This window comes from Pseudophryne corroboree, chromosome 1 (genome assembly GCF_028390025.1).
Source record: "Pseudophryne corroboree isolate aPseCor3 chromosome 1, aPseCor3.hap2, whole genome shotgun sequence".
In the NCBI taxonomy this organism is placed as follows: domain Eukaryota; kingdom Metazoa; phylum Chordata; class Amphibia; order Anura; family Myobatrachidae; genus Pseudophryne; species Pseudophryne corroboree.
The window spans coordinates 917,261,942-917,278,912 of record NC_086444.1 but is presented as its reverse complement, the minus strand read 5'-3'; the positions used below and the strand labels follow the sequence as shown (position 1 = coordinate 917,278,912).

At 45.3% G+C, this 16,971-nt stretch overlaps 1 protein-coding gene across 1 annotated transcript in view; it reads right to left on the bottom strand.

Annotated features, from left to right (window-relative positions):
* Window positions 1–828: 828 nt before the first annotated feature.
* ABHD18 (abhydrolase domain containing 18) overlaps window positions 829–16,971 on the bottom strand; it is a 94,713-nt gene continuing 78,570 nt past the window's right edge. Inside the window, exons 7-13 of the mRNA XM_063920326.1 lie at window positions 14,117–14,144; window positions 12,219–12,357; window positions 11,234–11,323; window positions 10,526–10,627; window positions 8,795–9,128; window positions 2,529–2,691; window positions 829–1,447 (exon numbers count right to left, since the gene is read on the bottom strand). Of these exons, the coding sequence (XP_063776396.1) occupies window positions 1,396–1,447; window positions 2,529–2,691; window positions 8,795–9,128; window positions 10,526–10,627; window positions 11,234–11,323; window positions 12,219–12,357; window positions 14,117–14,144 (908 nt within the window). The 3' untranslated portion in view covers window positions 829–1,395. The remainder of the gene's footprint in view (window positions 1,448–2,528; window positions 2,692–8,794; window positions 9,129–10,525; window positions 10,628–11,233; window positions 11,324–12,218; window positions 12,358–14,116; window positions 14,145–16,971) is intronic.

The following is a 16,971-nucleotide window of genomic DNA, read 5'->3' as shown; positions in this document are numbered from 1 at the left end:
CTATTACTTTCTAAGAGCTCAGGAGAGCCCCTAGTGTGCATCCAACCTCGGCCGGGCACGAAATCTAACTGAGGCTTGGAGGAGGGTCATAGTGGGAGGAGCCAGTGCACACCAGGTAGTCTAAGATCTTTCTAGAGTGCCCAGCCTCCTTCGGAGCCCGCTATTCCCCATGGTCCTTACGGAGTTCCCAGCATCCACTAGGACGTCAGAGAAAAAAAAAAAATCAAACAAAGGGGGTAAATTCAAACCTGATTGTAGCAGCAAATTTGTTAGCAGTTGGCCAAAACCATGTGCACTGCAGGGGGGCAGATATAACATTTGCAGAGAGTTAGATTTGGGTGGGATATTTTGTTTCTGTGCAGAGTAAATACTGGCCGCTTTATTTTTACACTGCAATTTAGATTTCAGTTTGAACACACCCCACCCAAATCTAACTCTCTCTGCACATGTTATATCTGCCTCCCCTGCAGTGCACATGGTTTTGCCCAACTGCTAACAAATTTGCTGCTACGATCAGGTCTGAATTACCCCCCAAATTTGCTGCTGCAGGCAATTAGGTGTAACATGATGTAAGAAACACAAATTAACATCTAATTTGCCATGGGACAATTTCGTAAAGGCTTTATGTGATGGAACAATCTATATATAAAATAATAATAAAAAAATAAATAAAAAAAACATTCAAACCTTACTCCACTCCACACATCCAATTGTTATAATGCAGGAAACATAGTTATCAGCTTATAGAACCTACTGGGTAACTGACTTACTGAAAAGCTAATGTTAAACTTACATATTCTAAAATTTCAAATTCAACATAATCATACACACATATAAAATGGATTTTTATTTATTCAAGTTTAGGCACTCCATTGATCAGGGAAGAAAATGTGTAGATATGATATAAAAACACTGTAAAGTATAGTTATGGGAAATCATTTACATTCAGTTATTACGTTACAGTGCGCAGAAAATAAATTTCAGTTTATCTTAATCATTAAATTATATACATGGGGCAGTTCAAGAAGAGGTATAAAAATTAAGTGCAAAGTATAAAGCATTCAACAATTTCATACATCAAAAGTTGTTGAGCAATGATTAGCTAAATCTGGTTCAAAATCTTTATAAATCAAGGAAAATCTGATCACATCCTTCAAAGAAAGGCAATCCACCACATGTTCTTACAGAAACACAACATGTACTTGGGCATGGACGTACATTGCATTACAGAGGCTATTAAAAACATCTATATATATTCCCTTCTTTTCAGACATCTAGATGAGCAGCACCTTACTAGAATCTGTAATGTTTTTTTATATAAGCCCCATAAACTGTGCTTAATACAGTCAGTGTCCCAAGTCTCCAATGAGGACGGAATGATATAAATGCACAAAATCACATTGGATACTTAAGAAGAAAACGATTAAAGGCATCATAGATTGCTTGCCTAGGAAGAGAGAAAGAAAAAAGCATTAAATACTCAGCACAAATATAACAACCATTTATTTAAAAAACGGCTATTTGGGCCATAGCTGCAGGATTGGGCATTTTCATCTGCAAACTGTTGAAAGACTTAGGGGTCTATTCACTAAGGCTTGGAGAGGGATAAAGTACCAACAAGCTCCTGTTATTTTTCAAACATGGCCTGTAACATGGCAGTTAGGAGCTGATTGGCTGGTAATTTAGCTCTCTGCAGCACTTCGTAAATAGACCCCATTAATATGATCAATAAACTCTTTGAGTTAGGATACAATGGGGCAGATTTATTAAGCTCGGTGAAGTGATAAAGTGGAAGGTGATAAAGGACCAGCCAATCAGATTTAAACTTCCATGTCACAGGCTCGGTTTGAAAAATGACAGTTAGGAGCTGACTGGCTGGTCCTTTATCACCTTCCACTTTATCACTTCACCGAGCTTAATAAATCTGCCCCAATGTCTCTAACACCCACTGTCAAAATATATTCTGCCTCATTCCACAAATGTGCGGCGCTCTACTGAGAAGCCCTGCTGTACTGCCACTGTATAACCCATAGCAACAGGGGTTCCACACTGTGTTATAAATCTGGTCTTGCTTTTGGATAGGGGGATGGGGGAAAGCATGACAGAGATGATAAAGGATTGTTCCATTTGAGTTCTAGAACATCTATCATATCAGTGGCACATCACTTGGTATTAATGAACTCCCCCCTTTTGGAGTAATAGCTCTGTTTCCAGTATTCCCTGGAATCATACAGGAGTACCAATCTCTAGGGGTTCCATGACCTAACACATTATATGTTAAATCTTAGTTCATTGGACTGTACACATTACCTTGGCTAATAGGTCTTGTAGCCCAGGGGTGTACAAAATACAGCCCACAGACTGGATGCGGCCTGCAAGGTAACTGGAGGTCTCTGTACTGGAACATTTGCCAAACAGCACTGCAGTGATTTCAAAATAAACCACAGCTTCCGATAGCCAGATAATGATGATGTACACCAGGCAATTATGCAGATGAGGGGTTGCTGTAATGGTAAATTGACCAGTACCTGAAAAGCCCTTGTTTGAAGAGGTAGGCACTGACATGACCTCCTTCCAGATATCGAATTTCACACCCAGGCCAAATCTCTTGGAGACTGCGTACACCAACTCTGGGGACATAGGCATCCTCTTTGGCTTGCACAACTATTATTAAGCTTGGATCCACTGGAACTGAACAGAATAAAACCATTACTCACTGACATAATATTCATTACATTTCACACAGTCCCTGAGAAAAACAATAGACGGCACATGATTAATCTCTTAAAGCTGCATTATGGGAAACACAGGTTACCGACACAATCAGAGGCGTCAGAATGGGGGGGGGGGGGGGGGCAAGGAGGCAGCTCGCTCCCCCCAAATATGGAGAGAGGCGCCGTCCACCCGGATCCGCAATTGCCCGCTGCCGCCAATGCTAGCGCCAGCACTACAATGCCGGCCCTATACATACAGTACACGGCCGGGTAAGGCGCCGCACATTGAGGGTGCTCCGGCCGTGTACCTCTATTCACTGACTTCACTGTCATTGACAGTGACAGTCAGTGCTTCCACGGATTCCCCCCACCTCTGCCGCATCGATTTTGCATATGTAATGAGCAGCGGAGCGTCATGACGTCACGCCGCTCATTACATATGCTCAAACTGTGCTGAGGCCGGCAATACAGACTTGTTTGATAGTGCGGGTGCCGCCCGCTCCTGCCTGTCCGCTCGCTCGCCTGCTCCTGCCCGCCTGGCATCATGTGGAGGTATGTGTTTTTGCACTGTGGGGGCATCTGCGTATCTGGCTGTGTGGGGGCATATCTGGCACTGAGGGGGCATCTGCGTATCTGGCTCTGTGGGGGCATATCTGGCACTGTGGGGGCATCTGTGTATCTGGCTCTGTGGGGGCATATCTGGCACTGTGGGGGCATCTGCGTATCTGGCACTGTGGGGGCATCTGCGTATCTGGCACTGTGGGGGCATCTGCGTATCTGGCACTGTGGGGGCATCTGCGTATCTGGCTCTGTGGGGGCATATCTGACACTGTGGGGGCATCTGCATATCTGGCTCTGTGCGGGCATATCTGGCACTGTGGGGGCATCTGCGTATCTGGCTCTGTGTGGGCATATCTGGCACTGTGGGGGCATCTGCGTATCTGGCAATGGGAGCATATGTGTATCTAGCACTGTGGGGACGTTTGCGTATCTGGCACTGTGGGGACGTATGCATATCTGGCACTGTGGGGACGTATGCGTATCTGGCACTGTGGGGACGTATGCGTATCTGGCACTGTGGGGACGTATGCGTATCTGGCACTGTGGGGACGTATGCGTATCTGGCACTGTGGGGACGTATGCGTATCTGGCACTGGGAGCATATGCGAATCTGGCACTGGGAGCATACGCGAATCTGGCACTGGGGGCATACGCGAATCTGGCACTGGGGGCATACACGAATCTGGCACTGGGGGCATACGCGAATCTGGCACTGGGGGCATACGCGAATCTGGCACTGGGGGCATACGCGAATCTTGCACTGGGGGCATACGCGAATCTGGCACTGGGGGCATACGCGAATCTGGCACTGGGGGCATACGCGAATCTGGCACAGAAGATTGGGGTAAAAGTATCTGGCCATGCCCTTTTCTTGTGAGATTACACCTCTTTTTATGGCACACGCTGTCCATTAAAGAAGTTTATCCCATCAAAGGGCCCCAGAAATTTTAATTTGCTTACTAAAAAAAATAGGCTCGGGCCGGCCCTGGCTACATGCTGTGTAAAGTAATAGCAGCGGTGCTGGACGCACCGTTGCTAATACAGCACGGGCAGGGCTGAAGCTGCCTGCCACGTGTTCTCTACCCCCCAAGTTGTCTCCGCCAGTGTCTGAGCTCTGCGACGTGCTACCAGTGAGGTGACAACGGAGGTAAGCAGCTGCACAGTTGCTTCCTTCTAATACCGCTTTCAGATCGCAAATGCCGGATCCCACCCGGGAAGAGAATCGTGTCCTTAACGGGTGGGATCCGGCATTTGCTCTGCTTTGCTGGCTTTCCGACCCAGCAATATACCGGGTCGGTTGCCATAGCAGCGGGGGGGCGCAGCAGGGGCGGGGGTGGAGGCGGTGCTGGGAGATGAGCTCAACTCCTGCGCCGCCTCTCCCTATGCTGTGAATGGAAGCTGTGTCGCATCGACACGGCTCCTATTCACACTGCGTCTGACCCGGTATTCAACCCGGGAATAACCTTTCTTCTATACCGGGTTGAATTACAGGGTTAGGTGACCCGCTAATTCGGGCAAAGTGCTTTTACATCGCACACTGACCCGTGTTGACACGGCAATATGTGTGTCGATACCGGGTTATTTGTCCGATGTGAAAGGGGTATAAGATATACCCACAACATTGCATCAATAATACAGATCAATTGGGCAAACTTATTCAGGCATAAACAGATATTGGCCCTCATTCCGAGTTGATCGCACGCTGCCACTTTTTGCAGCCCATGCGATCAACTAGACGCCACCTATGGAGGAGTGTATTTTTGCATAGCAAGGCTGCAATCGCTTGTGCAGCCCTGCTAAGCAAAAAAAAGTTGTGTAGAACAAGACCAGGGTAAGAGTTACTTATCCTGTGCGATCAATCCAGCGTTGCAGGTCCCGGAATTGACGTCAGACATAAGCCCTCCAAACGCCTCGACACGCCTGCGTTTGGATCTCCACGCCCAGTAAATGGTTAGTTGACGCCCGTTACCGCCTTCCTCCTGTCAATCTTCTTGCGGTCACCGCTGCGACCATTTTCTTCGTTAGCATGCGCCGTTCCGACCAGATCGCACGGCTGCGAAGAAGTGCGATCGTGTCAGAATAACCCGCATAATGCAGTAATTATATACGTTCTTGTCATAAGCTTTTTTGTATTGCATGTAATTCCAACTTTAAGCTTCTGATGCAGATACCTTTTTCCCTTGCGAAAAAGTTATCACTCATAGGGGGTCATTCCGAGTTGATCACTCGCTAGCTACTTTTAGCAGCCGTGCAAACGCATAGTCGCCGCCCACGGGGGAGTATATTTTCGCTTTGCAAGTGTGCGAACGGCTTTGCAGCCGAGCTCTGCAAAAACAGTTTGTGCAGTTTCTGAGTTGCCCAGGACTTACTCAGACGCTGCGATCACTTCAGCCTGTCCGGGGCCGGAATTGACGTCAGACACCCGCCCTGCAAATGCTTGGACATGCCTGCATTTTTCCAAACACTCCCAGAAAATGGTTAGTTGCCACCCACAAACACCTTCTTCCTGTCAATCTCCTTGCGATCGGCTGTGCGAATGGATTCTTCGTAAAACCCACTGCACAGCAATGATCCGCTTTGTACCCGTGCATGCGCATTGCGGTGCATATGCATGCGCAGTTCTGACATGATCGCAGCGAAAAACACTAGCAAGCAATCAGGTCTGAATGACCCCCTATATCTGTTTATGCCTGAATAAGTTTTCCGAATTAATCTGTATTATTGATGCAATATTGTGGGTGTATCTTAGAAGGGTGCGCCTGGAACAATTGATACACAATTCTTTTTGTTACTGCTCATTGGGGTGTGGGAAGCACCCAACAAATGTACTAATTGTTAAGACTGACCCTATTTTGTGCACCAGAGAAAATAAAATAAATTTCTCAACTGCATTGTTACTGAACGTGGGGAAGGGGTAGGGAAGTGGAGCACAGGAATGAGAAGGAGAGGAGAGAGGAATGAGGAGAGGGGGCGCTCTACAATGTATATAATGGGCTCTGTCAGGCATAATCTGTGTAAGAGGCTCTACCAGACATAATGTATATAAGTGGTCACTCGCTCCCAGTTGCTCCATAGAGTTCCGTACAGGTACAAGTGACCCGCCTAAGATTTCCATAAATTAGGGGCGCCAAACTGAGATTACATAGGCACATAGATCACAGACAGCCATGGCCAAAAGTCTTGAGAATGACACAAATATTGGTTTTCACAAAGTTTGCTGCTTCAGTGTTTTTAGACCTTGTCAGATGTTACTATGGTTTACTGAAGTAAAATTTCAAGCACCTTATGAGTGTTAAAAGCTTTTATGGACAATTACATTAAGTTTATGTAAAGAGTCAATATTTGCAGTGTTGACCCTTCTTTTTCAAGACCACTGTCAATCAACTTCTGGGCTACATACTGACTGATGGCCGCCCATTCTTGCCTAATCAATGCTTGGAGTTTGTCAGAATTTGTGGGTTTTTGTTTGTCCACCCGCCTCTTGAGGACTAAACCCATGTTCTCAATGGGATTAATGCCTGTGGAGTTTCCTGGCCATGGACAAAAATGTTGATGTTTTGTTCCCTCAGCCACTTAGTTATCACTTTTGCATTATGGAAAGGTGCTCCATCATGCTGGAAAAGCATTATTCGTCACCAAACTGTTCTTGGATGGTTGGGAGAAGTTGCTATTTGAGGATGTTTTGGTATTATTCTTTATTCATGGCTGTGTTCTTAGGCAAAATTGTGAGTGAGTTAACTCCCTTGTCTGAGAAGCAACCCCACACGGGAATGGTCTCGGGATGCTTTACTGTTGGCATGACACAGGACTGATGGTAGCGCTCAGCTTTCCTTCTCCGGACAAGTGTTTTTCCAGATGCACCAAACAAAAGGGGATTCATCAGAGAAAATGACTTTATGCCAGTCCTCAGCAGCCCAATCCCTGAACCTTTTGCTGAATATCAGTCTGTCCCTGATGTATTTCCTGGAGATAAGTGGCTTCTTTGCTGCCCTTCTTGACACCAGGCCATCCTCCAAAAATCTTTGCCTAACAGTGCGTGCAGATGCACTGAAACCTGCCTGCGGCCATTCCTGAGCAAGCTCTGCACTGGTGGTACCCCGATCCCGCAGCTGAAGCAACTTTAGGAGATTGTCCTGGCGCTTGATGGACGTTCTTGGGCGCGGTGAAGCCTTCTTCACAACTATTAAACCTCTCTCCTTGAAGTTCTTGATGATCCGACAAATAGATGATTTAGGTGCAATCTTACCAGCAGCAACATCCCTGCCTGTGAAGCCCTTTTTGTGCAAAGCAATAATGACTGCACGTGTTTCCTTGCAAATAACCATGGTTAACAGAAGAAGAACAATGATTTCAAGCACCACCCTCCTTTTAAAGCTTCCAGTCTGTTATTCTAACTCAATCAACAAGACAGATTGATATCCAGCCTTGTCCTCATCAACACTCTCACCTGTGTTAATGAAAGAATAACGGACATGGTGTCAGCTGGTCCTTTTGTTGCAGGGCTGAAATGCAGAAGAAATGTTGTTTATGGGATTAAGTTCATTGTCATGGCAAAGAGCGACTTTGCAATTAATTGCAATTCATCTGATCACTCTTCATGACATTCTGGAGTATATGCAAATTAGGCTCCGGTTTCTAGGTCAACAAGACTTAGGTTAACACTGTCTAGGTCGACAGCAAGTAGGTTGAAATGGTTTATAGGTCGACGGTGACTCTAGGTCGACATGACAAAAGGTCGACGCGAGTTTCTCACATTTTTTTCTTCTTTCATTTTTTGAACTTTTTCATACTTTACGATCCACGTGGACTACAATTGGGAACGGTAACCTGTGCAGAGTGCAGCGGTAGTGGAGTGAGGCACCTTGCCCGAAGCATGGTGATGGGACACGGTGCACTAAATGGGGTTCCCGGTCACTCTACGAAGAATACGACACCAAAAAATCTTTTTTCCTATCGACCTAGTAACCATGTCGACCGAAGTCTAATTCTATCTAACATACCACACCCATGCAAATTGCCATCATAAAACTGACGCAACAGACATAGTGAAAATTAATATTTGTGTCATTCTCAAAACGTTTGGCCATGGCTGTACATAAGTACATAACAAGTACACAGAAGTAATTCCAAATATTTTCAAATGACTGTTGCCTGGTAGCATTTGAGAGGTTACTACAATGTGCCATCGCTAGTAGTCATTTAACTTAATTATAGTAAGTCTATATTCTAATGGTTTGTAAAAACAACAATACATCCAAAATGGTTTGTTATGTTGTAAATCAGGGAATATGCTCAACAAGTGGCCCTGCAGCCCTTGTAGAACTACACATTACAGCATTCCCTGCCAACATTTTGCCATTAGAGAATGATAAAACAGTGGCAGCACATGCTGGGATGTGTAGTTCAACAGTTGGAGGGCCATATGTTGAGCATCACTGTTAAAGTGTGTACAGATAGAGATTGTAAGGTAAGCGATGGCGATTGTTAGTTCTCAGGAAGGGAGATGGCAATATGCCTACCTGAGAAGTTGCCCACATGTGTACATTCATCCATGACTCCTTTCATAAATGAGAATGATTCCCTCTGCAGAGATTCACTTCTCTTTGTGACTTCTCTCTTCAGGCAGCTGTTCATACCACCAGACATCGCTCGCCCAATGTATGACACTTTTGATTCACCTTCGAAACTTATTCCATTGTCATTGTTACGTGAAGCTTGAGGAGGATCTGCAGACAATGATTCCTGGGTGCTGTTAAAGCGTAAGATACGAGCGGCAAGCTTTAGGTGGGTCAGGCTGTCCACGCTTCTTGGTGAATTTTTTACAAAATCCTGTCCCATCTTGAAAGAATCATTCTAGAGGGGAGGGATAATAAATGACGTAAAGCATACTATCTCTCATGATGCCTATTCTAACAAAGGCTCTGCCTCTTGGAGTATTACAAAGCTGTTGTAGAAGTGTTAATGTTTCTATAAACAGAGAGTATGAGATGTTTGTTCAATTCCTTGTAGGGAAGCAATTTTTCCTATGTACTTACTATTTCCTTTATTAAATGTTCAGGCACAGTTTATATTTAATATTTTACAAAGATCCCAGAGCCTAACATGGTTCTGTGGCTGTCTTAATTCAAGCCTGCATTTCACCTGGTTTAAATCAGCCACAGAACCTGTATAATTCATGTGTCCCAGTTTAAAGAAATAGTATGGTAAAACTATATGTACAGCTTTGTTGTCTGTTTCAGTATGATTTCCCGATGAACGGGATGCCCTCGGTCAGAATACAGACAGTGGCATCCTGACAGCCCCCTGTAAAATACCCTCACCCTCCCTGCCCCCTACCATAACCCTAACCCTCCCGAGTGGTGCCTAACCGTAACCAACCTGTCCCCGCTGCCTAAACCTAACCCTCCCCGCTTGCTGCCTAACCCTATCCTTCCCTTCTAAGTGCCTTAACCCCCCCCCACCCCTCCCGACACACACATCCCACTAGGAGGACATTCGGGATTCCGGGTGTCTATATTGCAATGCCGGTATTCCAAGCGGCGGCGGTATTTAGACACCGGGCTTGTGTGTCCCTCAGGATTCTGGCATCGGTATATCGACAGCCAGGATCCCGTCCTTCAGGAACTTAGCTACATCCCCTGTTGTCAGCAGCAACTATAAAATAATTTTGAATTGGTTCACCACTGGTATATCAGAGAATTAGGCGTGGTTTGAGGAAATTCTACTCTAGAATAAACAATGCAAATCTGCCAAAGGTTTTCTCTATTTGCACCCTTATGCATTATTTGGTAAGCATTAGGTTGTTTACTTTTCCTACTACCAATTTGTGTGTTTTTAATGGGGGAAAGTCTTTGCATAGTAAATAGAAAAGTTGGGTCACATCTAGTGTTGTAATGGGAAATAATCTGCAATGCAGCAGACAAGAGAGAAGTGAAACGTACACAAGACTGATGGCGCAGGTCTCAAGGAAATATGTCCAAGGCACCCCTTTTACTGACCCTTAACTACTGTACAAGCAGGATGGACAATTTACCAGTAATAGAAAAGGCCTCAAGTTGTTAGCAGGAGCTTTAATCCCACTTTTTCTTTCTAAATCATGTTTGCGAGCAGATTTATGAAATGGTGCTATATGATTCTCTATTATACCTTTGCACTACTTAAAGTGACAGCAACAAGTATACGTTATACACTAGATTTAGAACAGCTCACAGTAGGCTGTAGCAATGTTCCATACAATATCATTTACCTACCCCACAGTACTCAAGAAGATGCAGGATTTCATCCTCATAGACTGACTGTGTACAATACTGCTTTTCCAGCTCTCTCCAGTTAACAGATTTGCTTAGAACACCCTAAATCAGACAGACAAAAAGGAGGGTGGAGAACATTGTTAAAATACAAATAAACTTATTTAAAGCTTTCTAAAATTGATTAGAAACTACAACCTGTATGTACAAATGTGGCACAAAATGAAGAAGGAACGATTAGGGAATATGAAAATAATACATAGCAGAGATTTAGGGACGGATGCAGAGTGAGTCACAAACCAGGTTGTGTAGCTTATCTGGCATGTATTTGCATTGTGCATGTGCAGAATGTAACCCATACACAAATGCGCATTTTCAGAGTAGTTACGCATTATGAATGTATCAAACTTTAGAGAACCGGGATGGGAAGGAGCATTCGTACTTGGGCAAAGCTCAATAAACAGTGTGTACACGCAGTCATGCAGGCTAGAAAGTATGTGCATATGCTAGAAGGTGTATCTTTTGCACAGGCTATCGGACCATCTGCAAATACACAGAGGATGAGGACACACACATCATGGAAGATGTATGTTCTGCATATGTTCAGATATACACTGTATTTGCAATTATTTATCATGAAAGCAATTCACAACCAATCTGTTACAAACTCTGCATTGGCCCAATCGAGTTTCCGTGAAGGAGGACACTCACTGTTGTGAAGACTGCAGAGGCCGTTGACCAGGACAGACATGGGACTAATGGAATTGGTTTTGGCCAGTTGGTTACGGCCAATGATGCCATCTTAAAATATTTAACAAAAATAACAGTTAAACATGCAACAAGCAGGTTATTAGATCTGACAGATTCTATACGCAAAACTGACTCCAAGTGGAGAAAAGAGCTGCACTTATCCAATAAGGTGGTTTATTAACAATCTTACTATCTTGCTGTACTGAGCATAACCCCTGGGTGTGCCACATATACCAAAGTCCTGCCAAATGAGCTAATACACTCAGAAGATTATAAACGGCTGAGATATTTAAGGGGCTAATTTCTGTAACAACATCAGTTAAACCCCATTCCACAAGAAAGTCCAGACCTCAACTCCATTGTTGTGTATGCAAAGTCCTTAAAAGAGTTTGCATTAAAAAATAAAATGCCCTCAAACATCAATGTCTTAAAGCGGAGCTGTAAGGAGGTCATTATTCAAATGCCACTTAAGAGGCAGATAACTTCATACAGAATACAATTAGTTATTGTTCCTGCTATACAAGCTACTGAATCATGAGATGTACTTACTTTTTCAAACATGACTTCATGTTGGCTTATTTTTTTGAATAAATCAAACAAAGCAAAATCTGTTATGGGTTATAGGTCACATGATTCCATGTATTCAATTTTAGGACTTGGTGGGGACTAGATAAGCGGTATCCTATTCTGTAAAAACAGTGCAGACAGAGGGTGTATTTTGGTTCTCCCATAATTTGTATGACATTTTTATCATCTGTTATGCCTGTACAAAGCTCGCAGTGTGCAGGGGCTGCAGAAGCTGCTTTAATCACAAAGTGTGACTTACACTTTAGAAAATAGATCCCCAAAGCTGCTAATTTACCCACAACCTGACCATGCATGACTGCTACATCAACGCTACAGTTTGGAAGGGAAAATACATGCAAAAGAAACGTCCGTGACTTACGTGGCCCCCCATTGAAATGCCAGTCATTCCCAGAGGTCCATATCCTTCTCTCTCCAGCCAGTGTAAGAGGGCAGCAGACTCCAGAACAAGAGCTCCACCCATCACAAACAAGTCAGAGACATTCTTTAAGCTTGACCGCCTTTTCCAGGTAGGAAAAGAAAACATTGTTTGTAGTAGTCCAGGTACTGCACCTCTGCTCTCCTGCACCATTTACATTCTAGTTTCTCTTTTCTTTGCACTTTTAGTCAGTCACAGGCCAATCCTGCTACTCTGAGACTCTCCTGAGGCACAAGATCAGTGCCCAAGCTGAATACACTCCTAGGTGGCCAAACTGGAGAAGACCTGGCTGTTTGAGTCTTTTTCAACTGCACAATGGCCTATTAGCTTGGATGGAAGATGACCACACACAATAGCAGTCATCCTCCAACAACAGTCACAAACATTACTATATGTTGATGCAATCATTTCCCAGACATTGCACTTTGTTTTTTAATGGACATATGCTGCAGTATCGGCTAGTTGCTGATATCAACATAGCATATGTGGTCAGCATTACATTTTCTCCCACTACACATAAATGGCAACAAGTGCCATGTCCATTATATAATATATAGAATCAGTAAGTTCTCAGATCGCAAGAGCATTTTTAGATATGCAACATAACTCCAAGATGACCTCTAACCAAAGCTGACAGTATATTACCCCATACAATATGTTACACAATAACATCACAATTTATTCTAACAATTTTCATATCACTACTCCTTGCATATTATAGGGTGAATTCAATATGAGTTGGATCCATTCCGATATGCATTTGTTGGACTGGATCAGACAAGCCCTATTCAATGAGATGCCAAATCCGACTGTCGGATTTGGCCGCTCACTGACAATGCCAATCCGACTTTTTTTTTTACCTCCTGCTCTGGCTGGAGCTCAGCAGTCCGGGGGGAAACATGTGGGTGGTGATGGGGGGGGGGTTTAACGTACCTCCGCCACCTCAGTCTTGGCACCCGCAGGGACTTCAACGGGGTCCAGCACAGAGTCACCCAGAAAAGGTGAAGGATGAGGATGATGTCACCTCCTGCCGCGGTCACAGAGTGCGGACAAGAGCTCCGGGATGCAGCCGCTACTTGAGGCCAGACGCAGGCCCCGATCTCCCTGGTCAGCTGAGCCGCCAGCGCAGTTATCAGAGCGCTCGGGGATCAGTTCCGCCGTGTGCCCCACACCTGGAGACTTTTTTTTTTTTTTTTTAAACTCAACAGGTTTTGGCTGTTCAGACAATGGCAACCTGACTTTTTTAAAAGTCGAATTGACATTGTCGTTAACGGGGCTAAAGCCTGTCGAGTTTGGCCGCGCTTCCGAAAATGCACGTGGATCCGCGGCTTAATCCAACAGCTTTCTGACAAGTCGGGAACTCCCGACTTGTCGGAAAAAAACGCCCCCTATTGAATAGGTCAGAACCCCTTCTGACCTAAACCTGTTGGAAGCTGCCGTCTTTCCAACAAGATGGCAGCTTCCGACAGTTATTGAATACACCCCTATATCCTAGTTCACAACAAGGACCCTGCCGGTTGAGATGTGTGGAAAGAGAAGTGTCATCTTGCAGGATCATGTCATATGTAGGTCAGGTGGCAAGGAATGAGTTGCCCAGGCACAAAAATTAGACTGGAAAGATTGATCTTACAAGTAAGAAACAAAGGTCAGAATAATCCATCCTATTACCTGCATTTTCAGGCTCAGTGGGAGGGGCCTGATTTATCAGTACCAAACAGGACAAATAGGCAAACACAAAAGGGGTCTCTTACCATAGGGAAATCACATCTAAAGTAACACTACAGAAAGCTACAACTAAAGAAGCTTTCTGTTTAGGAAAATGTTAAAACATTAATACTTACAGCTGGTCCTTTGGTTTTCTGCAGCCATGTGCAAAATTATGTCAAGGAAAGAAATGATATGCCTTTATTGCTTGATAAATTCAGAAATGAAAAATGCATTATGACTATTTAAATGGATACCTTTAAAATAAGATTTTACATACCGGTAAATCTATTTCTCGTAGTCCGTAGTGGATGCTGGGGACTCCGTAAGGACCATGGGGAATAGACGGGCTCCGCAGGAGACATGGGCACTTTAAGAAAGAATTTAGATTCTGGTGTGCTCTGGCTCCTCCCTCTATGTCCCTCCTCCAGACCTCAGTTAGAGAAACTGTGCCCGGAAGAGCTGACAGTACAAGGAAAGGATTTTGGTAATCAAGGGCAAGATTCATACCAGCCACACCAATCACACCGTATAACTTGAGATAAACATACCCAGTCGACAGTATGAACAACAACAGAGCAACAGGTCAACCCTGATGCAACCATAACATAACCCTTATTTAAGCAATAACTATATACAAGCATTGCAGAAGAAGTCCGCACTTGGGACGGGCGCCCAGCATCCACTACGGACTACGAGAAATAGATTTACTGGTAAGTAAAATCTTATTTTCTCTAACGTCCTAGTGGATGCTGGGGACTCCGTAAGGACCATGGGGATTATACCAAAGCTCCCAAACGGACGGGAGAGTGCGGATGACTCTGCAGCACCGATTGAGCAAACACAAGGTCCTCCTCGGCCAGGGTATCAAACTTGTAGAACTTTGCAAAAGTGTTTGAACCTGACCAAGTAGCTGCTCGGCAAAGTTGTAATGCCGAGACCCCTCAGGCAGCCGCCCAGGAAGAGCCCACCTTCCTAGTGGAATGGGCCTTAACTGATTTTGGCAGCGGCAATCCAGCCGCCGAATGAGCCTGCTGAATCGTGTTACAGATCCAGCGAGCAATAGTCTGCTTTGAAGCAGGAGCACCAAGCTTGTTGGAAGCATACAGGATAAACAAAGACTCTGTTTTCCTGACCCTAGCCGTTCTGGCTACATAAACCTTCAAAGCCCTGACTACATCAAGCAACTCGGAATCCTCCAAGTCAGTAGTAGCCACAGGCACCACAATAGGTTGGTTTATATGAAAGGATGAAACCACTTTCGGCAGAAATTGTGGACGGGTCCGCAATTCTGCTCTATCCGCATGGAAAACCAGATAGGGGCTTTTATGTGACAAAGCCGCCAACTCTGACACACGCCTAGCCGAAGCCAAGGCTAATAGCATGACCACCTTCCACGTGAGATATTTCAACTCCACCGTTTTGAGTGGTTCAAACCAGTGGGATTTCAGGAAACTCAACACCACGTTAAGATCCCAAGGTGCCACTGGAGGCACAAAAGGGGGCTAAATATGCAGCACTCCCTTTACAAACGTCTGAACTTCAGGTAGAGAAGTCAACTCCTTTTGAAAGAAAATGGATAGGGCCGAAATCTGGACCTTAATGGAACCCAATTTTAGGCCCAAATTCACTCCTGACTGTAGGAAGTGAAGGAAACGGCCCAGCTGGAATTCCTCCGTAGGGGCATTCCTGGCCTCACACCAAGCAACATATTTTCGCCATATACGGTGATAATATTGAGCTGTCACATCCTTCCTAGCCTTTATCAGCGTAGGAATGACCTCATCCGGAATGCCTTTCTCCGCTAGGATCCGGCGTTCAACCGCCATGCCGTCAAACGCAGCCGAGGTTAGTCTTGGAACAGACAGGGCCCCTGTTGCAACAAGTCCTGTCTTAGAGGAAGAGGCCACGGGTCCTCTGTGAGCATTTCTTGCAGATCTGGATATCAAGTCCTTCGTGGCCAATCTGGAACAATGAGTATCGTTCTCACTCCTATTTTTCTTATTATTCTCAGCACCTTGGGTATGAGAGGAAGAGGAGGAAATACATAGACCGACTGGAACACCCACGGTGTCACCAGGGCATCTACAGCTATCGCCTGAGGGTCTCTTGACCTGGCGCAATACCTCTGTCGTTTTTTGTTGAGGCGCGATGCCATCATGTCCACCTGTGGCAGTTCCCACCGACTTGCTATCTGTGCGAAGACTTCCTGATGAAGTCCCCACTCTCCCGGGTGGAGGTCGTGTCTGCTGAGGAAGTCTGCTTCCCAGTTGTCCACTCCCGGGGTGAACACTGCTGACAGTGCGCTTACGTGATTTTCCGCCCAGCGAAGAATTCTGGTGGCTTCCGCCATCGCCACCCTGCTCCTTGTGCCGCCTTGGCGGTTTACATGAGCCACTGCGGTGATGTTGTCTGACTGAATCAGAACCGGTTGGTCTCGAAGCAGGGTCTCCGCTTGATGTAGGGCGTTGTATATGGCCCTTAGTTCCAGGATGTTGATGTGAAGGCAAGTCTCCTGATTTGACCACAGACCTTGGAAATTTCTTCCCTGTGTGACTGCTCCCCACCCTCGGAGGCTTGCATCCATGGTCACCAGGACCCAGTCCTGAATGCCGAATCTGCGGCCCTCGAGAAGGTGAGCACTCTGCAGCCACCACAGGAGCGACACCCTGGCCCTGGGGGATAGGGTGATTAACCGATGCATCTGAATATGTGATCCGGACCACTTGTCCAGTAAGTCCCATTGAAAGGTCCTCGCATGGAACCTGCCGAAGGGAATGGCCTCGTATGACGCAACCATCTTTTCCAGGACTCGAGTGCAGTGATGCACAGACACCTGTTTTGGTTTTAATAGGTTCCTGACCAGTGTCATGAGTTCCTGAGCTTTCTCTATCGGGAGATAAACCCTTTTCTGGTCTGTGTCTAGGATCATGCCCAGGAAAGGCAGACGAGTCGTAGGGACCAACTGCGACTTTGGAATATTTAGGATCCA